Source organism: Marmota flaviventris, chromosome 8, assembly GCF_047511675.1.
Source record: "Marmota flaviventris isolate mMarFla1 chromosome 8, mMarFla1.hap1, whole genome shotgun sequence".
Taxonomy (NCBI): Eukaryota; Metazoa; Chordata; class Mammalia; order Rodentia; family Sciuridae; genus Marmota; species Marmota flaviventris.
In genome coordinates, this window is record NC_092505.1 from 27,153,247 (window position 1) to 27,178,860 (window position 25,614).

The following is a 25,614-nucleotide window of genomic DNA, read 5'->3' on the forward strand; positions in this document are numbered from 1 at the left end:
ATGATGTATACAAGGAACAACCTGAACTGTGCTGAGCCACTTTTAGGGCTCAATAACTCACTCAATGTTAATTTCAACACACAAAAGAAAACAGTCTGGCTGATTCATGGATACAGACCAATGGGCTCCACCCCATCATGGCTTTCAAATTTTGTAAGGAGTTTATTGCATAAAGAAGATATTAATGTAATTGTAGTAGACTGGAACCATGGTGCTACAACTTTTATTTACAACAGAGCAGTTAAAAACACCAGAAAAGTTGCTGAGACTTTGACTGAGTACATTCAATATCTTTTGGTAAGTCTGGAAATTTTATCATTAATCTTGCTATACAATATATATTGTGCTATGTAATACTACTTGTGATAATGAAAGTAATACTTTTTTCCATAAGCATTTAGAATTATAGCTTTGAAATTCTAATTTGTGCAGTCTTATTATCTTTGCATCAAAATATAATTGTATATCTAGATTTTACCTTATTTTAAAATAATTCTCATAAACATTTATTATGATTAATTTAAAACATTGTAAGACTTTTTGACTCTAACTAAATTAACTTCAGAATAAAGTAGTGATCCTATATGGGCAGAGGGGATAAAGTATATAATCTTTTCATTCTTTAGATATTCTCCCTAAAATATGTCTTAACATGTTTATATTAATCAAATATGAATTTGGTAAAAGACAGGGGAAAACAGTCTGAAAAGTAGATTAATTTTATCAATGTCAAAGGAAATTCCATTCAGGTTTGCTCAAAGTGGGGATGGGTCAGGTAAATTTAGGCCAGTTCTGGGTCATCTATAGTTTGAATGATTTTTCTTAACCATGTCAACCTTTATGGAGACTCATGTTTGTCCTGAGAGGTGGTGGTTATGGGTAATTGAAAGACAGAAGGGTTAATTTGGTCTGTGGTACATTCTTGGGCTTGAAATTGCACATGTTGTGCTGAACTTCCAAGTCTTTGCTGAAATTAAACAAGCATAGCAAATCCAAGAAGCAGCTACATATAGTGGCTAGAAGTCAGACTCAGTGGTTCATAGTCCAAATCCTTCACTAACCATCACAATTCGTTAACCTCTCTATGTGCATTTCCTTATTTTTGCATTTAAGATAAAATTTTATAATAATGTTTATAGAAATATTAGAAGAATACATAGATATATAAAAAATGTTAATGTGTATGTATGTGTTTAACCAATGAATACCATTTAGTAATCATTGAATACAATCAACTTTCATTATTTTTATGTTTCGTAATTTGGAGAAAATCATACCATCCCTGTGAAAGGCAAAGGAGATAATTGCCTTACTCATTGCTATCAGTAGGTTATAAAAGTACACAATCAATTTTTTTCTGGTTATAGATTTTACATAATAAAAACGAACCTCAAAGTATGGAAAGGGTGAGAGGAAAAGGGTAGAGAAACTTGGGAAAATTTGAAGCATAGATAAATTTCTAGCAATACTTCAAAGTTCAGTAACTGTTTTAAAAAAATAACATAAATTGTTCAGTAGCACTAAACTTTGGAGAAATATTTCCTTCAAGTTTTGGGGCATTTCTCTGAAGTATTTGAAGAACTTTATTGCTTTGTGCTGGGAAAGCCTGTCTAGTTTTCTCTTAGTGGCAATTTACATCTTTCTGTAAGCCTTCAGGCATGTCACCATGTAGACTAGACATGATCTGCCCACAAGTCTTCTATTATTTCCTTATGAATATGGTAGAAGAAATACACCCTCATGTAAGCTTCTAACACCTCCATCCTCCCACCTCTACCCATTGACTAACAGGTTTTCAAACCCTGACCTTGGCAGATTAGATTCCATCACTATCCAGCTTGTGATAGGGGAAGCCACTTAAAATCCATAATCTTTATTTTATCATCTCTGAAGTAGAAATGATTATTACATTTTCACCAGCTTTTCTAGGATTTTTGATAGAATCTAAACAGAGAAAATGGAGAGACAGATTAGCATAAACTTTGGAGTCAGATTGATCTGGGGTATGTCTTTAATTCATTTGAGCTGCTGTAACAGAAAGCAAGCTATACATAGTGACTTACCTTTAAATAAAAGTTTAATGATAATTAAATAAAAGTTAAACTTGTTTCAAAAATTTAAAAAGTTATCTTCTCTATCTCCCAGAAATGAATTAAGCCATGAGAAAAAAAAAGAATGAGTTTTAGAACATGGTTGTGTGAGACAGGATTTGTAAATACCCAAAATGAAAATTGTGACATTCTTATTTTCAATTGTAGACACATGGAGCATCTCTTGACAATTTTCACTTCATAGGCATGAGCTTGGGAGCTCATATTAGTGGTTTTGTTGGAAAGATATTTCATGGTGGACTTGGAAGAATAACAGGTAAAACTATTTTTAATAAGTTATTATTTTAGCACACTTTTAAGTATCAGAAGTTATTTAAAATTTAGCAGGTACAAAAACGAAGCAATAGAAATTATGTATGCACATTTATTTTTCTGTACTCGTCTTCAAATATTAGATATAAGTAAGATTCTAAAATATTTTTTAGTTCTGAATACAGCTCATATGACTTGAGATAGAAATGAGAGGAAAAGATCTATCCCTGTATTTCTATCTAAATTATTGTTGTAAGAATACACAGGAAAATCCGGAACATTAAATTAAACTTTATTGTACTTCATGTATGCTGAGATAAGAATGATAAGAATATGGCGATGTACTTAATTTTCACAAAACTGTATTTCAGTTTTTAAAGTGTTTTACTTGAGTGCTAGAAGAATCAAGAGTCGGTATCCAAGTTTGAGGAGTTCTGATTCCCAATTTCCCACATATTCCCATGACAGAGTTACTGTATCCACAAAACTCAGTAACCAAATAATGCCAACATAGACTTTCTTCCTTCCTCTAGAAGTGGTGGTGATTTTAGAAGAAGTATAATATCCTTCCTTGAACAATTTATGTTATTTTTAAAACAGTTATTGATATGTATGTCCATAGAATATTGATAACATTTTGAAGTATTAATAAAAGACAATAAACTTTTAGTTGAATTTTAGAAAAGAGGAAAAGGAGATGTGAAAAAATTTGTATGGATGGATATATATTTCTACCTATTAGTCAAATTTAATGGCTCCATATTGGGACTATTTAAATAAAATAAGAATACTAGAAGGGCCCAAGATGAGGAACATATTTTTCAAATAAATTTTTAAGATGGTACTTTCTTCCACTGCATAGATGCTTTCAAGGAAATTAATTTTATCTCCCCTGACTTTTGATACAATTCAGAAAGTCGTGAGTCTAGAATTTTATGTAACGTATAAGCTACTCTATAAGTAATATTTATATTACATAGAAATTTTAAATATTTTTTTCTTAAGAGAATGTGAACACATACTATTTATTATCTTTTCCCCTCCAGGAGAAGTCATAGTTGTTATTAAACACAGAACTTCTAATTTGCTAACAATTGTTACCTAAACGAAAATTCTAGAAATGTTTCAAAATATTGTGTGTAGGTATCTCTAAGGTGGTTTAGTTTGACTGTCTTCAAATGTTGATATTAAGTATTCAAATAATGAAGATACATGCTATTTATCAAGTTTTACTTACCTTTAAATATGGTTTTGGGGCAGATTTCAACTTAAAGTTCTTAGTATGTTTCTAATGTAATATTAATAATACAACCATGCAATAAATGAGCATCAAGTAAGACTTGATTAGATTAATTAATCATTCCTTTCTTGAATTTTTTTTTATTTTTAATTTTTATTTATTTATTTATTTTAATTTTTTATTGTTGGTTGTTCAAAACATTACATAGTTCTTGATATATCATATTTCACACTTTGATTCAAGTGGGTTATGAACTCCCATTTTTACCTCATATACAGATTGCAGAATCACATCAGTTACACATCCATTGATTTACATATTGCCATACTAGTGTCTGTTGTGTTCTGCTGCCTTTCCTATCCTCTACCTTTCTTGAATTTCAGGTCTTGATCCTGCTGGGCCAAAATTTACTGGAAAGCCATCAAATAGTAGATTAGATTACACTGATGCAAAATTTGTAGATGTCATCCATTCTGATGCCAAAGGTAAAGCAGTGGCTTAATGATTTAAAAATGAAAAATTAAATGTAGACCCTGGAGAAGAGGAGATAATAAGAGGAAGAAGGGATGTGGATAAGATGTTTCATGTTAATGATTTCCTGCATTGTCGAATGACACTGCTCGCCTCAGTTTGCCTCATTTAGGTTTCAAGAAGTATCACATCATCCTAAAAATGAAAATTTTGGGAGACATAATTTGTTCTATTCAAGCCATTAATAGTCATTGATTTGATCCTCTTCCCCCCTTTTTTAAACCTAAATTCCATCTTTTAAAAAATAACTTCAGAATCTAAGTATTAAATTAATTTGGAATAAAAAGGGCTAAGTATTGCTAAGGCAGTCTTGAAGAAAAAAGGTACATATTTTTCACAGATGTCAAATTTTATTATAAACTCATAGAAATGAAGACAGTGTGGCACTAACATAAGGAAGACAAAAAATTCAATAAAATAAAATAAGTTTCTTGTAAAACTTCTGAGATTTATGGCAGGTGGGGCACAGCTGGGCAAAATGAAATGAAAATGAAATTTCAACAAATATTTCTGTTTCAACCAGTTAATTGTTGAAGTTGGGAAAAAACCCTCAAACTCACATATAATTAAAATCCTGTCCACATTGTGCATACAGTATGGAAAAGGAAAAGCGAATAGTTTATGTAGTATCAATTTTAAAATCTTCATAATATTGGAGTAGAGAATAGTATTTTTTCCAAATCACACAAAGCTCATAACCCAAGTGAGAAGACTTAAATATTTGTTTACATTAAGACTGAGAACTTAATAAAAAAAAAAAAAAACTTTCAGAAAGTAAAAAGCAAGGGGTTGGGGTTCTGGCTCAGTGGTACAACACTTGTCTAGCATGTATGAGTCACTGGGTTAAATCCTCAGCACCAAATATAAATAAATAAAATAAATGTCCATTGACAACTAAAATATATGGAAAATAAAGAGCAAACCAAAAATATGGGGAGAAAGAGCTTTAAAACAAGAGTGCATTAATAATAAAGACAAAAATAATCAAATTTTAAAAATCAAGGCTTGGGCTGGGTTTGTGGCTCAGTGGTAGAACACTTGCCTGGCATGTGTGAGGCATTGGGTTCAATCCTCAGCACCACATAAAAATAAATAAACAAATAAAGATATTGTGTTCATATACAACTAAAAAAAATTTTAAAAAATCAAGGCTTGATCAGGCATTTTTATAAAGGAAAAAATCCAAATAAACAATAACCATATGGAACATTTTTAAAGTTAGTAAAAAGAAAAATGCAAATTAAAACTTGAATGAAATACCACATGCTTATAAAGCGACCCCAAATTCAAAACCCTGGCAAGACCATTTGTTAAAGAGGTTATAGAACAACAGAAATATTCAAATGTGGTTGATAGAGGCTCAAATTGGTGCTGCCATTTTGGAAACACTTTTGCATTATTTATTAAAACTGAAGATATTCATGGTCTATAAAACAGCAATTCCACTTCCAAGTGTACGGTCAACAGATTTGCCTTTGCATGTACATGAATATATGTTCAATACTATTCAGAGTATGAATGAATATTATCCTGAAAATAGAAACAACACAAATGTCTCCCAACTTGAGAGGACAAATAAATCTGTGGAATGCTCATGCACTGAAGGGCTACATAGCAGTAAATAACCTTCACACCTGATAATGTGGAGTAACATCACAAACAGACTGATCATTAGAAAAAAACAGACACAAAAGCATATGTATATGTTTTATGTATATGTAGTGTCTTGTATGTATTCATAGCATATAAATTTATATAAAAAATTATTTCATTAAAGGAAAGGATGTTAAAGGACAGATAAAAGCTTGTGACTGGATAAAGGCCAATGAGGTTTCCAGGTGCTGTTCCTTGACATGAGTAGGTACGAGGCTATTTGCCTCATAATAGTGTATTTGTAGCCCTTTATTTTATGTTATTTTCTTATGTTGTTATAATTTATAATAAATAGAAAATGGAAAGGCCATATTTGTTCTCCCCATCATTCTTAAAATCAAGGGAATTAATGATCTAAGCTGACCAAGCCGCCCTGCTCCCTGCTTCTGATAAGAAGAAAAATAACATGCCTGAATGAAGGGCTGTTTCTAAGTTTATAATAAGTATCTTTTGCTTCCCCTTGATCCTGGAGCTTTCCTGTTTGGGTCAACCCCAGTGGCAGATTGGAGAAATAGCTGGTTCCAAAATTAGAACCCAACGTTGCACTTAGATGTTAGGAAACTACAGAGAACTCCAAATTGTTGGATTTCATATTTGCTTAAATGCCATAAGCTGAGCATAAGATGAGATGTAAAGAGGGACTGACTCTTCTTTCAGTCATACAACGCATAAGCTGCCCTGGAATCTGGAGACGTTAATTAAAGTCATCTAAGTTGTCTTTTATATTTCCTTATATGCTAAAGGTCCTCACTTCCCCACCATTATGTATATCACCAGTGCTCTCATGTCCCTCTAATACCTCCCTAGCTGTTACTGTGTTCTCTTAGTATTATATACTAGTTAAATTTGCTGGATCTTAATCTTTGGCATTTTATTTTTTTTGTACCAGAGATTGAACCCAGGGGTGCTTAACCATTGAGCATATTACCATAGATATAGATATAGATATAGATATAGATATAGATAGATATATTTTTTAATTTATAGAGAGGGTCTCATTAAGTTTCTTAGGACCTCACTAATTTGCTGAGGCTGAATCTTTGGCATCATAATACTTAATGTCAGACTCAATTATTTTATTGTTATGCTAAACCTTTTGCTGATTTCTTCCAAGTGTTAACTGTGTTAATTTCTTGTGCCTTAAGCCAAAGCATTTCAATCTTACTTGGCAACAGGGTTTTATAATTGTAGTCCTGAATTTTCTGAGCTTGCTACCCTTTTTTCATTCTAGTGGCTCCCTGGGTATTAGACTGCATATTGATAATGGACTCAGAATTTCAACCTTCACCAGTGCCCCAAAGATCTACAGATCTACAGAATCCTGGGACTCATAGCTGTATGTTGCAAGCCACCTTGACCCAAGTCATACCAGCTGAGGCAGTGTGCTCTTTAGGTTTTACCAGTTAGCATCAGCTGCTCCCAGGCATAATAACCCCCAATGAGAATAAATCCTCACCCTGACCAGAAGGGTCATATATGGTGTGAATTCTTGTCTTCTGATGATCCTTCTTACATGTTATGCTCCAGCCACCTGGCTTCCTTAAATACCCCAAGTCTACTCGCACACATATCACCGTGCCTTACTGCTCACATCCTCCATATCTTTACTCACTTTCAGCCTCCTCAGTGGGAAGCACAAACTACTGAAAAGTTCAGCTACCACCCTAGCTAGGTGTGCTCTGCGCCCTGTTCCACTTGCTCCATAGCACTTATCTTGAATATTATATTTTTATTTGTCTCATATTTTCCTTCCACTAGAAAGTATATTCCTCGACAAGGATTTTTTCTCTATTTTTTAAAAACTTATTTATGCACTAATAGCATAAAGAACTATGACTGGCCCATAGTAAACTGGTGACTGGTAAATATATTAAATCAATAAAATATAATCTCACAAAGAATTAATCTGAAAAACTATCATGATAGAAACTCATTTCTGAAAAAAATAGCTTTTATTTTATTTTCAATTTTAAAATTAAAGAATACTTTCCAATAGATTTTTAAGCAATTTTGTTTTAGGTGATTGTTGCCTACCTGATTATCTACACTTTGTGATTCTTGGGTACTTTTCTTCTTAGGTTTAGGTATCCAAGAGCCATTGGGACATATAGATTTTTATCCAAATGGAGGAAAAAAACAACCTGGATGTCCTAAGTCAATTTTTTCAGGTATATGAAATAGTATTTGCAAATGAACTACACATGATTGGAAATGGTAAAAGAAAATAATTTATTTTTTCTTTTTTAATCTTTGGGCAATAGTTTGATTTAATCTTCTTTTCCCCAAGATTCAGGATAGTTATTGATCATAAATACTTTAATTTGATCCTGAGTCATTCATAAAGATTGCCAGTAGTCATATCATTTGGTTATGAATGAGACCTATTATGTAATGGTTCCAGTGATTTTAGTTCATCATTTTAAATGTTAGGAAAAATTTTAAGTTATTGAGAAAGCACCATGTAGCTAAAGTATCATGTAACACACATTTGATTTCAAAATTCAACATTCACCATCACCATTTTACTGTACAAACAAATGTTCTCAATTCTTGATTGTCTTATATAGAGAGATAGATGAACAGTTGCCACAGGTGTGGAATTTGGATCATCTTAGAGCCATGGTGATAAATATTAGGTCCACAGCAGTAATGAGTAAGACATAACACAGGGCCAAAGGCTGCTGAAGATAGACGAGTTTGGTCAAAGGGAGAGGATGCTAGACCTTGGGAAAGGAAAGAGAGGTCATAAAGTTTCATTGTCATCTGTTTCCATAGGTATTTCTAAGGCTGGGTGGAAATCTTAGAGGTAGAGGATTAGAAGGGAGAAATGTATACTAGTTATTAATATGCTAGCTTTGTGTTTTTACAACCTGCTTGTATTAGAATTAAACATCCCTGCTGTATTAGTAATTACTTTATGAAAAATTTTATTAATTTTCTGCAAAAGACATGCTAAAGTTAATTTTTTAATGGTACTCTTTGTTAAGGGGCTTGAGATATAACTATATTGTAGTCAAAAATTTCATATTTGTGAGGTGCACAGAATTTAGTAGAACTTAATCTTCAGTTTTTCTCTAATTAATCTCAGTTTAATACATCTATAGTTCTTTTGCTTTTTTTTTTTCCTTAAAGGATTGGAATATATTAAGTGTGACCACCAGCGAGCAATTCACTTGTTCATGGCAACTTTGGAAACAAACTGCATCTTTGTTTCATTTCCTTGTTCTTCATACAGAGATTACAAGGCTAGTTTATGTGTGGACTGTGGCAGCTTTAAGGAAAACTCATGTCCTAGGCTAGGTAAGAAGGATTGGTATAGTTACAGTAATTCCTTTTGAAAATGAATACCCAAATTGTTAGTATTTTCTGCTGAATTTAAATCATAAAATCAATTATTTATGTTTATGTGTTAATTTGCTAACATTTTATGGAAAATGTATCTGTGGAGATGTGGTACTGTCAGAATAAATATTTTATTTACTACTAAATTTTAAAAGATAATTAATGAGAGAAATAGACCAACTGCCTTCCTATTCTTAATATAGAGGGCAGATTTCAATGACCTCATTATGACCCATGTTCTTGATAGCCAAATGGATCTAACTATTTATCATCGAATTATGTTTACATTTAAAGAAAGAAACTTGCGCATTCTTTGCAGCCCTGAGATTTTTTTTTTAATGTGAAGTTTCAGGAGCAAGTGAAGAGGTGTGAACTACAGATAGATTTCCATTTGCTATCAGCAAGTGGTCATGAATCCTACATGGTTCACACCTTCTAAATCAATAAAGCTTGGTAAGAGCATTTAGGTATTGCAGCTTCTGAAAATTAAAGCTTTCCAGTGGAAAATTATAAAGCAAAAAGAATGCATATGAAAATAGAATGTTAGAATTTCAGGGACTGTTCAGTGTTTTCCAAAGAAAATACTAGAGCCTAGCATATAAATGTCTAGTCAGTATGAAGGAAAAATATTCCAGAAATGTTTCTAAAACCAAAGGAGCTCTAAGAGTAAGTAGTGTTTACAAAGGCTGAATCCAATCATATGCAACCAGTTTTCTTTAGCAGGACTAATTCTAGGCAGGCATGCTTTATACCAAATTTTTATTATCCTAGTTCACGTCTGCCCACATGACATCACGTGGGTTCATTTTCTGCAGAGCTCTTTTGGGATTGTTTTTTTGGTCTTATAGTTTTTTCATATTTGACCCAGATTGGTTAAGAGCATAAGTGGTGGCTAGGGTTGTAGCTCAGCAGTAGAGCACTCATCTACAACATGCGAGGCCCTGGGTTCGATTCTCAGCACCACATAAAAGTAAATAAATAAAGATATTGTGTCCAACCAAAAAATAAATGTTAAAAAAAAGAGAGCATAAGTGGGAACTAAAGTTAAACTTGTGTAGTCTCCATTAAGCATTCTTTCTACTTTATTCAAATCTCCAATGTTGGAGGTAGGAATTGAGGAACAAAGAAGCATCTGAAACATGTATGTGCATATATTATTAATAAATATTTAAATTTTATACATATAGAAATATGTTATATATAATACACATTCTATGTGCATATGTGTACATTTATTAAATATATGTTATCTACTATGTGACTGTGTATAGATGCCCTTTATGCTATTTACATATTTATATTGTACATCATATATATACATGCATATCATATGTGTATGTATGTATGCATGTGTATATAGGAAAACTGAGGGCTATACCCAAAGAAATAAATTATATGTTCACTTACTACATTGTATTCTGCAGAACTTACTAAAGAGTTACAAGTAAAATTATGAATTCATAATATAGTAGTAAAACCTATTATAAATAGACTATAAGTCTTGCGACGTGGTAAATTCTGATTAGACTTTTAGAGAGTGGATTTATTAATGAATCCTGAATTTGAATTATTATTGTAGTTGAAATAAGTAGAATACTATGCTTTTTTTTTAGTTGTCAGTGGGCCTATTTATTTATTTATATGCAATGCTGAGGATCAAACCCAGGGCCTCACACATGCCAGGCAAGAACTGTACCAGTTACCAATACCACATCATTTGAAAAATGTTTTTTTAAATTGCTAAAATCTATGACTGTGATTATTGCAATGATTATGCTTATTAATTCTTTAGTTATATTTTAGTGATTTGAAATATGCATGTTATTTGATAGAAGTTCAATATCCAATGTTCTGTTTCTTAAATCTCAGGTTATGAAGCTGAGCTATGGAAAATTGGCTTAAAAGGAAGAGTGGAAGGATGGCCTCATAGGACCATTGTGTATTTGGATACTAGTAGTACAAGTCCATTTTGTAGTAAGTTGTTAACATTTTTAACAAATGAAAAAAATATTATTTTTTTGTATTCCTTTAAAAAAATTTTTTTTTGTACCAAGGATTGAACTCAGGGGCATTAACCACTAAGCCACATCCCCAGTCCTTTTTTATATTTTATTTTGAGACAGGGTCTTCCTGAGTTGCTGAGGGTCTCACTAAATTGCAGGGGCTGGCTTTGAATTCGAGATCCTCCTGCCTCAGCCTCCCAAGCTGCTGGGATTATAGGCATGTGCCACCTTGCCTGCTGTAGTCCTTTTTATTTTATTGAAAATATGCTTTGCACTCTCCCAAATTCCATCACTTTAAAAAATTTGTTACAGATAGTTGAACAAATTTGACTAAGGACTTTATTTTTTTAGATAAGTTGATCAGATGCTTGTATAATATTTTCCCAAAGAAATGATCCTAGCCTCCTTCAAAATCACATGATTTGTTTTCCAGAAATCATTTCAGGATTTAACATGTTAGGAAGCCTAAGACTTTTGTATATACTATTTATACCAAATTAAGACTTAAACTATATATATCTGAAAATGGCAAATAAGTAATAATCTCCCTAATACATTTAGAGTTAAACGAGAGAAAATGTGTAGAACAGGAGAGAATGTTATGCCAGTTGTATTACATAATTAACATAAAGAGGACCTATGAAAGATAGCACAATTATTTTCTTTAGAGATGAAAAGCTGGAAGTGATTTATAAAGAAATCACTTTATGTGGATATTACGAGGTTAGTTTCTAGTTAGTGGCATTGACTTTGGTGTCTGAGGAATTTACGTGGGCCAGTTACTGTTAAGGTTTTGAAGTTGTACTCACTGTCAGTTCAAGATATTATAATCCTTTAAACCTTAATTATATGTCCTGTTATACTGAATTGTGTCTGTCCTGTAATGAATTGAAATTTTTATTTATTAATTTTAGATTTGCAAATAGAAGAACTAATACAGAGCTACATATCTTTTATCCAATTTCCCTCCATGGTAATATTTTATAATACTATAGGTAATATAATTTCATTAGCAGTATATTGATGTTTGTACAGTCCATCTACTTTATTCAGATCTTTTCCTAAATTGTGTGTGTGTGTGTGTATAATCTGTATACAGATTAGTCACATGTATATGGTTATGTCTCTACCACTACAGTTAAGATACTGAGCAGTTCATCACCAGAAGAATCCCTTATGTTGTGCTTTTATAACCATATATGCTATTTCCCAGCTGTCTCTAACTTCTGACATCTATTAAAATATATTTCTAAAGTTTTGTCATTTCAAAAATGTTATATAAAAGGAATTATTTAGTATGTGATTTTGTTGTTGGCTCTTCTTCAAGCAACATAACCTGAAAGGTCATTCATGTAACATGTATGAAAAATTCATTCTTTTTCTTTTGTGAGTAGTATTCCAGAGTATGTATGCACTATAGTTTAACCGTTGAGCTGTTAAAGAGCATAGAGGATGAATTCAGTTTTTGGCTATTACAAATAATGCTATTAAGAATTTTGTGTACAAAGTTTTGTGTGAATATGTTTTCATTTTTGTCACAAGGCTCAGGAGTGCAATTGTTGTATCATAAACTAATTGCTTGCTTAGGTTTATAAGAGATTGACAGTTGTTTTCCAAAATAGCTGTATCATTTTGTATTCCCCTGAGCAAACTATGCGTGATCTATTTTCTCTGATTCCCACTTGCCTTTGTCATTATTTTTGAAATCTTACCCATTCTGATGAGTATATATTGACACCCCATTTGACTTTAACTTGTGTTGCCTGATATGTGATTATATTGAATATCTCTTTATAAGTCCTTTTTAGGTGAAGAGTGTGTTCACGCCTTTTTTGGCATTTTCCAATTGGATTATTTTTTAACTATTGAGTTTGAGATTTCTTTACATATTGTAGAAAGTAGTGCTTATTAGTTATTTGGTCTGAAAATATTTTCTCAGGTTCTGCAGCTTGTCTTCACAGTTTTTTACTGTTGCTTGTTAGTTATACACGACATTAAGATACATTTTTACATAATTAAAAAAAAACATGGAATGTAAGTTGCTAAAATTCTGTCCCCAGTATTTTCCCTTCCTCTTGCAGTTTCCTTTCCTCTACTCTATAGACTTTTCTGCTGTTTATTGTTTAGGTTTCTTTTTGTTGTTGTTGTTAGTGTTTTGTGGAGATACCTGATGGTGAGATTCACGGTGATATATTCATATATAGGCATAGAAAAGTTAGGTTAGATTCATTCCTTTATTCTTCCTTTATCCTGTCCCTTCTCCCTCCCCCTTAGTCTCCTCCATCTAGCTTACCCATCTTTCTTTTGTTTGATGGAATCCCCCCACTGTTTCCCCCTCTTTCTTTCTTTCTCTCATTTTTTCCTCCTTACTTTGGTCTTGCCATTTACCAGCAGATGCTGTAATTTTATTTATTTTTATGGCTGAGTAAAACTCCATCGTGTACGTGTACCACATTTTCTTTATCTACTCATCTGTTGAAGCACACCTGGGTTGGTTCCATATTTCAGCTATTGTGAATTGTCTTTCTGTAAACATTGATGTGGCCTTGTCACTGTAGTATGCTGATTTTAGTTCTTTTGGATATGTGCTGAGGAGTGGTATAGCTGGATCATATGGTAATTCCATTCCTATTTTTTTGAGAAATCTCCATACTGCTTTCCATACTTGTTGCACTAGTTTGCAGTCCCATCAACAATGCATGAGTGTACTTTTACCCTCATATCCTCACCAACACTTACTGTTATTTATATTCTTGATAATTGCTATTCTGACTAGAGTGAGATGAAGTCTCACCATAGTTTGATTTGCATTTCCTTGATTGCTAGCAATGTTGAACATTTTAAAAATAGATTTGTTGGCCAATAGTATTTTTTTCTTTTATGAGGTGTGTGTTCAGTTCTTCTGCCTACTTATAAATTAGGTTATTTGTTTTTGGTGTCAAGTTTTTGAGTTCTTTATATATATTCTTAATATTAATACCCTACCAGAGGTGTGGGTGACAAAGATCTTTATTGAGTAGGCATTTTTATTACTTTCCTTTGCTGTATAGAAGCTTTTTAATTTGATGAGATCTTACTTATTGGTTTTTAAGTTTATTTCTTACATTTTAGGGGGCTTGCTAAGCAAGCAGTTCCTGTGCCAACATGTTACAGTGTTGGGTCTACATTTTCTTTGAACAGTTGGAGAGTTTCAGACCTAATTCGGAGGTCTTTGATCCACTTTGAATTGACTTATGTGTAGGGTGAGAGATGGAGGCCAAATTTCATAATTCTACATATAGGGTTCTAGTTTTCCCAGCTCCATTTGTTAAAAAGGCTATCTTTTCTCCAGTGTATATTTTTAGAAACTTTTTTTAGTGTAAGATAACTGTATCTATGTGGATTTGTCTCTGTGTCTTCTATTCTGTTCCATTAATTTTCATGTCTGTCTGGGTTGTCAGTACCATGCTGTTTTGTTACTATAGCTCTCTAGTGTATTTCGAAGTCTGGTATTGTGATGTCTCCAGCATCATTTTTTTTTTTCAGGATTGCTTTGGCTATTCTACATCTCTTATTTTTCCTAATGGATATTATAATTGCTTTTTCTAATTCTGTGAAGAATATCATTGGCAATCAAATGGAGATTGCATTGAATCTATATATAATGCTTTTGGTAGTATGGCAATTTTAATAATATTGATTCTCCAGACCCAAGAACAAGATGTAAAGTGTTCCTTTACATCTCTTGCATTAGAAATTTTCATATTATAAGGTCTTCTTCAGTTTCTTTCTTCAGTGTTCTATAGTTTTCACTGTAGAGATCCTTGACATCTTTTGTTGGATTTATTCCCATGTATTTTATTTTATTTTCTGAGGTTAGTGTGAATGGGATAGTTTTCCCAATTTCTTTTTCAGTGGGTTTATTATTGGGTTTATTATGTGTGTTGATCTTGTATCCTGCTGCTTTACTAAAACATTTTATTAGCTATAGAAGTCTTCTGGCTGTAACTTGTCTTTTCATAGTCTTTTGCAGAGCAAAATGTTTACTCTAATAAGGAATGAATTCTATATTGATGCTTGATATAAATTTATATTCTGCCTTTGCTGTTTGGAATGTATATAGTGCTGTTATATTTTCCTGAATATATTATATATCATATTTGCTGCTTTTATTTTTGATTTATATATAAAAATTTATCTTACCCCCATGGACTATTTTATTAGATTATATTCACAGCAATAATTTACCTCACAGATTCTTTGAATCTTTTCTTTTTATCTGTCTTTAATGTTTTATTCTGTGGTATTTTGCTTCCATTTATTTGATACTCAATATTATTTATAAATATCATTATTGCATTAACTATTCAATTTTATTTCCCAATTTTTTTTTTATGTTTGTGTCTGGAGTTCTCCTGATCCTGCATTTCTTCCTTTCAGTGTTAACTTCTTCCTGACATATACCCTATCAGTGACTTTTCACTAGTGGTCTCTACCAGTTTTCCTTTTTTTTTCCCTTGAAAATATTCTTATTCTTATCTTTTTCTCACTTAGAAATGAAAACATAGTTTGAGATAAGTTCTACATTAACATTTTTTGTTCAGCTTATTGAAAACATTAATTCTCTTATGTTCATTCAAGCTTCTTTTTTTCTAGGTTTTATGAACCTAATTATTTCCTGAAGATAATCTGTCACTTTCCTTTTATTGTATTCATTAATTTACTTTGTTTTGATGTGTTATTTTTCAATATTGATGCTCCCTTCAAGTCTGGATTAATTGTTAATGAAAAATCTGTGCTCTTTTAAATCAGAATTTCATGTGTTTCATATATATAGAAAATGCTCAGCAGCCAGCTGTTTTTTAAAATTCTCAGAGCACATTGGACTCCTTTTTTTCTAGAACTATATCATTACAATCCTAGAGGACTCTTATGTAAATTGTTTGGGGTTCTTCATTAAATTTCATGTTATTATTATTTTCTTAACCTTAATACCTGCTGGGTTTGTACCTCAGTGGTACAATGCCTGTCTTGCCTTGGGTTCAATCCTTAGAACCTCAAAAAGAAGAAAAGAAATGATTTTTAAAAAGATTCATACAGGCACAGAACCAGGAGGAGTAATTTCCCCTTTGATCACTTCAATGATGAGGCAGGAAATCGAGGTCCCTGGATCTCTATAGGGACCTGCATTTCCGCTCTGTCACTTAGTACCAGGTCTCTTTTTCCTTTGTGGAGGTTGATACTTCAGCCTCACTCTCCTTCATTCACCCAGTTCTCAGGTCCCAGGGCTTCAACCCTTATGGCCTTGGATATTTTTTTCTTCATTTCTCCTTCCTCCTTTTGGGCTTGATTTTGTATGAAAATATATATTGCTCACCTACCACTTCTACATACTTATAGTACGATGGTGGCTTATTCTGTAACGTTTTAATAAACGGTGCTGCCAGAATTTACCTGAGCCAATTTATGGGTGAGGTGGGTGAAAATACTCTGCCTGAAGCCGGGCATAAACTTCAGAATAAGAAGTGTTCCTTTACATCTCTTGAAATTTACAAGATGCAGTCATAAATGCGTTACTTTATTTGAGGTAATACTAAGCACAATGAATGATATTACTTCTTACTATTTAGTGGAAACGATTAACAGGTAGCATTTATAACTTTTGTATATCTTGCAGGAATTTACAGATTCCACGTTATGTTTGAATATGTATATTGTCTTCTAGGGATGACTTAAGATAACTGGCAGAGTCAGGGCTTCCTGTGTAATCCTGAAACTGTTGAGAATAGGGGTGATTTCAGTAGTTTTGCCTCTGCAAGGTATACCATACTAAATTTTCATGAAGGCATTTTGAATAGGAGCTACTGTGAACTTGCCCTACTATGGTTATTTAATTTAATAGAGTCATTTAATTTAATTTTTCAGCTGCCCAAAAAATTGGGGGTGATGGTAGTCAAGCAGATATAGCTTGGACTATTAATCAGATAATTAAGAAACCTTATCATATTTACCTTAGAAATCTTATTGAAAAGTACAAATTGTTTAATTGGCCTAAATTTTGAATGTTGTTTATTTTCTGATTTGCAGATTAATTAGAATTTATTAGGTATTTTGCCAAATCCTAACCACAACCATGACTAGGTTCTTATTCTTTGTTTTTAAGACTAGTCAAAAGTTGACAAACAAGCCAGGTGCAGTGGTACACACCTGAAATCCCAGCAGCTCAATAGGCTAAGACAGGAGGATTTTGAGTTCAAAGCCAGAGTCAGCAATGACAAGGCTCTAAGGAATTCATTGAGAGACTCTGGCTCTAAACAAAATACAAAATAGGACTGGGGATGTGACTCAGTGGTTGAGTGCCTCTGAGTTCAATTCCTGGTATTCCCTCCCTCAAAGAAAAAAAAAAAAAGCTGACAAACAAGCAAAATATATTACTTAAGGACAAAAAGAGAGCTTCTAATGAATATCATTTAACATATATAATATAGGACTAAATTAAATAATATATATCTCTGTGTATTTGTATATGTATCAAAATTAAAGTTTAAAAAATAATGTGAATAGCCTTTTATATTTTTATTTCGTAGCTTATTATTTTGTTCTCAGTATAGTTGCTGTGGGTGAAGCTATGAGTGATGGCTATATTTCATTTAGATTATTAAACCAACTGGGAACAATTGAAAATCCAAGGCTCTATGAGTAAGTACCATTTCATGTTTTCTTCTTTCATACATTAAATGTTTGCTATCTTGAGTATCCAGTTTAGAAGATAGTCCAAACAGAGTAAATTTCTATCCAAAGAGTATTAAAATGTTAGATATTATAAGGATCCCATGTGTTACCTTTGGATTCTTTCATTTTAAAGAGGAAGATATTGAATATGAGGCTGAATAGCTAATTAATATTATAGAACTGGTTACTACCTCAGTTACAAGAGTACAAGAAGAAATGTTTTGTTTTCTCTCTGTCTTTTCATTCTTTTTTTTTTTTTTTTAAAGTTGGATGTGGGCATGATACCTTATTTTTTTTTATGTAGTGCTGAGAATCGAACCCAGTGCCTCACACGTGCTAGACAAGTACTCTACCGCTGATCTATGACTTCAGCCTCATCTTTCCATTCTTAATTCCAGTATTCTTCCTACCAATCTTGCCTTCCCAATTTCTCCAGTTTTCATGCAACATCATGTTCACAGTGGCAAAAGTGAAGGTCCAGTGGCATCAGTTAATAACCAAGTGATGCCATTTTAGTATTTCAGAAAACCATGCTCAGCCACAAAGTTCCTAAATAATAGGAGAGGGATGTTTTTCTTTAATCTTTTATTTAGCTTCTTATGCATGTGCAATTGTATACACGTTTCTAATGTTATCTAATCATCTCAAAGCCAACTATCATGTGGGTTTCTTGAATGCCTGTGTGTTTAATAAATTCTTAAAGCAGGAAATTTATTTTCTCTCAAAAGTATGACAAATAGGTACATCTTAGAGTTGAAATTATGACTTCCAATATAGTGTGTTGGACTTCTGGAAAGCGATTAAATAACAGAGTTGCTTTCAAAAGACTCACAGTTACCATGTCAGGTGATTAAATAAAAGATAAATTTTATTTTGCTATGGCTGCACTTATAATAGTTTGATTTAACTTTTGAATGGCTATTGATGATATTGGAGTTTCAGGGGGTTTTGTTGGTATCTCAAACATTTGCTCCTGTCACATTTTAGGTAGTCCTAGTACCTGAATTGGCAAATTGATTAAATCTAATGTGTGAGGGACCTCGGACCTGAGTATATAGTGACATATAGATTTATTCAGCCATTAACTATGAACTAGGAAAAAGTTCTTGCCTATTTTATTTGCACAACAATAGCAGTGTCTTTAACATTTAATTAAAATAAGAATAACATTAAAATATAAAAGGAGACACACTTTACAACTGATACAGTGTTTAAGACAAAATATTTTAGACCATGCACTACACAAAGAAAATGATTTTAAAAAGTTCATGTTGATAAAAATCACTGAAAACCTCTGTACTGAAGAAAATAAAGACCTTCTATCATGGGAAGCAATGATCATCCTCAGGAATAATATTCTTGGTTGAGAGTCAGGCAGTTTTTAAAAACTTTTGAGAAAAATGCATTTTTTTAATATTAAAAACTCTAACATTAATTTTCTAAAGTTAGTAAAAGCATTGCAGATAATTTAATGGTAATGAATGTAGTAGGGCTGGGGATGTGGCTCAAGCGGTAGCGCGCTCGCCTGGCATGTGCGGGGCACTGGGTTCGATCCTCAGCACCACATACTAATAAAATAAAGATGTTGTGTCCACTGAAAACTAAAAAATAAATATTAAAAAATTCTCTCTCTCTAGAAAAAAAATAAATGTAATAATAATGCAAGAGTACCAATTATTCTTGTTCTTTTCCTTTTTTAAACCTTCCTTTAGTCACTTAGAAAAGAAGATAAAAGAAATCAAATTAGAATTTCAATGCAGATTTTTTTACTTTTATCAAGCCCCCGTCTTTTATTATAAAAAGCTTTAAAGCGTTATTTACCTAATTTTGAACATTGGTCAAATGTGTTGTCATTGTATATATTATTGCAAAATAGTTGACTACTTTTTGTAACATTGTATGTAATTCTAATTTGAGTATGTATATTTATGTATATTCATATAGTCAATTATTTAGTCTTATCAGAAATATGCTTTTTTAGCTTTTGTATGAATTTACTTATCTAACACATTATTCATCACAAATCTTATTCAGACATTTTACAGAGTACTAGAACTCAAACTGAAATAGTTTTATTGTTCACAAGGAAGTCACAGAATACTGGAATACTAAGCCATAATTGCATCTCTGAGTAATCAGTTTTATGATAGAATATCACTAAATTACTGTTAAAGCACAGAGGAGAAGCAAGGGAGCACTTGAAAATAAGGTGATGGACTCCAAAAACAGGGAGAAGTTATTTTCAAAGATAGGGAGATGGGAAAACACATAATTTAAGAATAGTGCACAGAGTAGAGTTCTCAAGAATTTGCTTTGAATTTTTCTGGAAAGCAAACTTATGTCCTGATTTACTTTGCAAACACATGGAACACCATGGAGAAATGTAAAATATGGGAACATTCCGTGGTAAAATCTGCCCATCTAACCCTGGCTAATGGCTTTATTGTTTATCTATTAATTATTTTGGGGATTTGAACTACATTTTAGATGCTCTGGGAGTCAGAGAATGTTAATGATCTTTTATTTGCCTTTCCAAAATTGAAACAGGAATATTTCCTCACTGTAGAAAATGTGTCATTTTATAGACTGGAGAATGAGAATTGCCTATAATTGTATCACCCAAGAATATTCACACTTAACCATTTTTTTAAAAAAATAATCATTCCACCCCTTCTTTCTCCTCTTTTTCCCCTTTCTTGTTCTTTTCCTTCTCTGTCCTCTTCTGAGCCTCTTTTTTTGGTGGTGGTTGTTTTTGCACATGACCCTGTGGATATATTTTTTTTATTTAGCAAAATGTGTATCTTACTGAAAATGTGGTCTGCATCCTGATTGTTATACTTAGTGATATAGTGTGGACACATTTCCTTTGTAACTAAAAATCACTTAGATCTTGTGAGACCAAAAGTATGAATATGCCAATGCAGGACTTTAAACAGGAAATACCAGTATTACAAGTTCAGATTGTAACAATTCCCTAGATGGATGAGCAGTAGGTAGATTAGAGGGAACGAGATTGGTGCCAAGAGTCCACAGATAGAGCTACTGCCATATTCCTATAAAAGATGAGGGGGCGTGGATCAAGCCAGTGGGCATGAAAAAGAAGTGTGAGACTCTAGAGGTTTTAAGGCTTACAAATAGTTATGTGGTATGTTTTTATGATTAAATGAATGTGAAAATCAAAAAAAGAAATCAATCTAGAGTAACTTCATGTGTGGAGCTTGGTGGCTATTTAAAAAGTGTATACTATTCCATAGTGAGGTAAGACTTATTTGGGGATGATCCAATTTAATCATTAAATTAAAAAATGTTGAGGGTTTTCATAGCCCAGGAACTATGCTAGGAATGGGAAAGAAACTCTTTGACAAATTGGATCTCTGCTCTTATATGATTTCAGCATACAGGTTTTAAATTAATGATAGAAAGAACACAGGTATGTCCATCATCCCTGTTTTCAAACAATTTTATGCGCATTGAGTCAGGCCCTCTGCTAAGTGTTTAGAATATTGCAATGAGCAAAACAGACTTGGTCCTCTCCTCATTAAGCTTGCAGCATAGTGAGGAATAGAAGGGTAGTCAAATTACAAATAAGTTAAAAGTAAAATCTGTCCAGGAAAAATATCTTGAGACAAATTTATACGTATGTATGGAAACTTAAAGTAGGGAACATGAATTAGTGGGGTCATTAAAACATTTTTGTGGGTATTTTTCATTAGTTGAGATCTGAATGATGAATGGGTCAAGGCCCTGCTGCATTCTAGGCTGGGGACCCACAGATGCAAAGAACTTGATGCAGAAAGTAGCACAGGCCACTCTGGGACCTGACAGGAGCTCTGTGTTTCAGAATAGGGACAGAACAAATGAGAGGGGCGGGGAGGGAGAAAGATGAGAGAGAGAGAGAGCTCCCAGATATCGCAGGAACAAGAATTCATAGGCCATGCTCCAGAATTTGTAATAAATTCACTGGACAAATGAAAATCACTGAAATGTTTTCATTGGGAAGTTTGACTGGGGCCAAGACTGTATTTTTATTTTGGAAAAACAATAGACCACATTGGTTAGAGAGGAAATTGGAGAGGGGATTGAGTGCTATTGTAATTTTATACACACACACACACACACACACACACACACACAAGATACAATGGTCTCCTGGGTAAGAGGATTTGCAACGGAGATAGAAAAATGAGATTGGATTCAAAGATTCAAGATATTTTTTAGGTAAGATTCATAATAAGCATTTATGATAGACTAGATGTGGGGATTGACTGGAGAATGGTATTAGTGATGAATCCTGATTTTTGGGATAAGGCAAGAGATGGTAGTATGAATTTACTTATCCAACACCATAAAGATAATAATGCCCTTTAATATCATTAGGAAATTTATGTTTTTGTTTAGATTTTATTTTCTTTTTGTGGTCAGGGGAAGGTATTGGGGAAGATGATTCGTTTAGATTTGAAACTTCTAAGCTTTAGGCATCCTTGTGATATTCAAATGTCAAAGTGAAAACTGGTGAATATATGTTTCTGGACTCTCAATTTGAGGTAGCTGCTTGGTGATCATGAGCAACCTGTTGGCATTTAAAACCACTGGGGTGGATGCAAATTGGTGGGAAAGGTAACGTGTTCCTATATGGATATGTTGAATTTGAAGTATTGAAATCCAGATAACTTCTTGGAAAAACATTAGGGAGATATCCAATGACATATTCTGTGAAAGAGGAGGAGGTGGCTCTGCTGGGAGGGAGCTGAGATAAACCTTAAGGATAATAATGGCATCCTTCTTTGGGTCTAGCTGTTGTGAAGGAATAAAACAGGAGGGCAATAAAAAATAAGATATGGTAGGAAATGTTTGTTCTTCAGTGTTTCTGTATGAGATTTTCACCTTGGTTTAAGCAAGTCTTTCTTCTCTCAAAAGAGAAGCTTCTTTCAATAAGACCTACCTTCCTTCCTTCCTTCCTTTCTTTCTTTCTGTTTTTACAGATTTTATTTCAATAGACTTTAAAAAACAATTTTCTCCCTTCTCTCCTTTCCTTTCCTATCCTTAAGTTTGTTTCTTTTCTTTTCCTCTTCTTTCCTTCCTTCTCTCATTCTTCTCCCCTGTTCCCTTTTTCCTCCATTTTGATCCTCCTCCCTCTCATATGCTGCCTCCACTTTTTCTTTTCTTTGCTCTTAGTTTTATCTAAAGAGACACAATGCAGTGGAGTAGGTTGAGTCTCTTTGCAGACAGGTAAATCCATGTTGATACAACCAACTCCAGGGACATGGAAATGAAGAATTGGCAGAGAAGCACCAGTGAGGCTGTTGACATCCCATGTGCTTGTCTATCAGCTGTGTGACTTTAAGAAAGGCACCTGGATGCTCTGCTACTCACTTTTCTCATCTGTATAATAGTAATGCTCAGAATTCCTAGTAAAAAGAGTTGTTGAAATAGTTAAATGAGGTCTAATATGTGGAGCGTTGTTAGAATTCTTGGTACTTCATCAGTGCTGAGGAAATTGTATTCACTAAATATTACCCTTAATTTTTCTTTTGAATCTCTGGCTTTTATAGATTATCCCTTTAAGTATGGAATCTTTCATAAGATGGCACAGAACAGTGGAGTTATTATTTGAACTTCTAATCTATTTAAGGAATTGTGATATTGAAGTGTCCAAAGAAAGAAATGTAAAACAAATAATCTTAAACAAATGTATAATCTAGGCACTCTGTCAGAAAAACAAGATATCTCACTTTTTAAAAAATTTATTTATTTGCTCTTATCAGTTATACATGAGAGCAGAATGCTCTTCCATTCATTATACACAAATGGAGCACAGTTTTTTACTTCTCTGGTTGTACCCAAAGTAGGGTCACACCATACGTGCAATCATACATGCACGTAGGGTAATGATGTCCATCTCATTTCACCATCTTTCCTGCCCCCATGTCCCCTTCCCTCCTCTTCTTTGCCCAATCTAAAGTTTCTCATTCATCCCTGCCCCTGCACTCCATTATGTATAAGCATCTACTTATCAGAGAAAAACATTTAGCCTTTGTTTTTTTTTTTTTTTTTTGGGGGGGGGATTGGCTTACTTGGCTTAGCATGATATTCTCTAACTCCACCATTTATCTGCAAATGCCATAATTTTATTCTCTTTTATTGCTGAGTAATACTCCATTGTGTATATATACCACAGTTTCTTTATTAATTCATCTATTGAAGGACATCTAGGTTGGTTCCACAGTTTAGCTATTGTGAATTGGGCTGCTATAAACATTGATTTGGCTATGTTACTGTAGTATGCTGCTGTTAAGTCCTTTGGGGATAGAACAAGGAGTGGGATAGCTGGGTCAAATGGTGGTTCCATTCCAAGGTTTTTAAGGAATCTCCATATTGCTTTCCAGATTGACTGCACCAGCAGATTGGCTGCACCAGCAATGTTTGAGTGTACCTTTTCCCCCACAGCCTCTCCAACACTTATTGTTGTTTATACTCTTGATAACTGCCATTCTGACTAGAGTGAGACAGGATCTCTCACTTTTTTTTCCTCAAAAGTATTCCCCCAATATATCTGTGGTAATGTATGTATTATTATTATTTTATTAGGTTTATAGTAAATTACTGTTTAGATTATTTTAATAAATAGTTAACAGGTATTTTATTTGGCCTTTTCCATATCAAATTGTTTTCTAAATCCTGCCTCATTAGGATTATACTGATTTTAGACATAATGTATGTTTAAAATCATTAATATGCAAATTTTTTATTTAGGAAGAGCAAACCATTTTATAGACTTCAAGAAGTCAATATTCTTGCTCAATTTTTCACTGATGTTGTAAATATTTCAAGCATTGGTTTGACGTATTTCCAGACCTCAAATATACAATGTTCCACATGCAACTACAGGATCCAGAGTCTCATGTTAAAATCACTCACATACCCAGAAAGGTAAGACCACTCAATTTTTATTTTAATGTGTCACCTTTAACTTGAAAATCCAGGCTTGTTAAGTAATGTTGTAAATATACATGTATTCAAGTATCTGTTTATTGTTGATTTCAGACTATATTATACATAGATATTAGAGTGTTAAAAAGGTATGAAATACATTTTTTTGGCTTGGATAAAATTTATTTTGAAATTACATTACATAAGCAAAGAAAATGCACAGACACAATCACTTCCTAAGACACAACAAACATGAAAAAGTGAGACAATGTGTGCCTTAGAGGTTTATCTATAGTTTCTTATTTATAATACATTTTCACAGAGTGGTTGAGAGCTGTCCTTTAGGTGATGTCCAGTAGTTGAAAACTATGAGGAAACACAGGGTCACAGCAGATGCAGGTCGTCATGACTTCTAGCCATTCATTCTTTCTCTCAATTTCATTACCCTTTGGTTGGGGAAGGAAGAAAGTCCATTTTCATTTGATGCCCCTAAGATTTTGGAGATAACTGGAGATTCAACACAAGAACAGAGTGAGACTCTGGGATGCATACCACAACAGCATGAAGAGAAGCTGACTCTACACACTTTAATTTTATAGTCATCATAGTCATCTGTCTTGTTTGTCACTTATGTCACTGTTGCCTCCATTCCTATTGAAATGTGACACCATCATGATCATCTGGGGTATATTGTCTTGGGGATCATCAGCTTAGCAGTAGTTTGCTTCAGCCCACTGACTGTTCTTGATTTCTTATACTCACAACCACAGAGGACTCCTTGTCTTCGTGGTAGTGATGAACATGTTCACCACAGAATTCATATCTCCATCAATAACACCCT

The 25,614-nt window shown here is 33.1% G+C and overlaps 1 protein-coding gene across 1 annotated transcript; it reads left to right on the forward strand.

Annotated features, from left to right (window-relative positions):
• Lipi (lipase I) lies at positions 1-24,777 on the forward strand. Its single transcript, XM_071614883.1, has 8 exons — positions 1-297; positions 2,259-2,367; positions 3,987-4,088; positions 7,866-7,955; positions 8,920-9,087; positions 10,999-11,103; positions 17,699-17,810; positions 24,597-24,777. The coding sequence occupies exons 1-8, from the start codon at positions 1-3 to the stop codon at positions 24,775-24,777; spliced, it is 1,164 nt and encodes a 387-aa protein (XP_071470984.1).
• Positions 24,778-25,614: the final 837 nt, after the last annotated feature.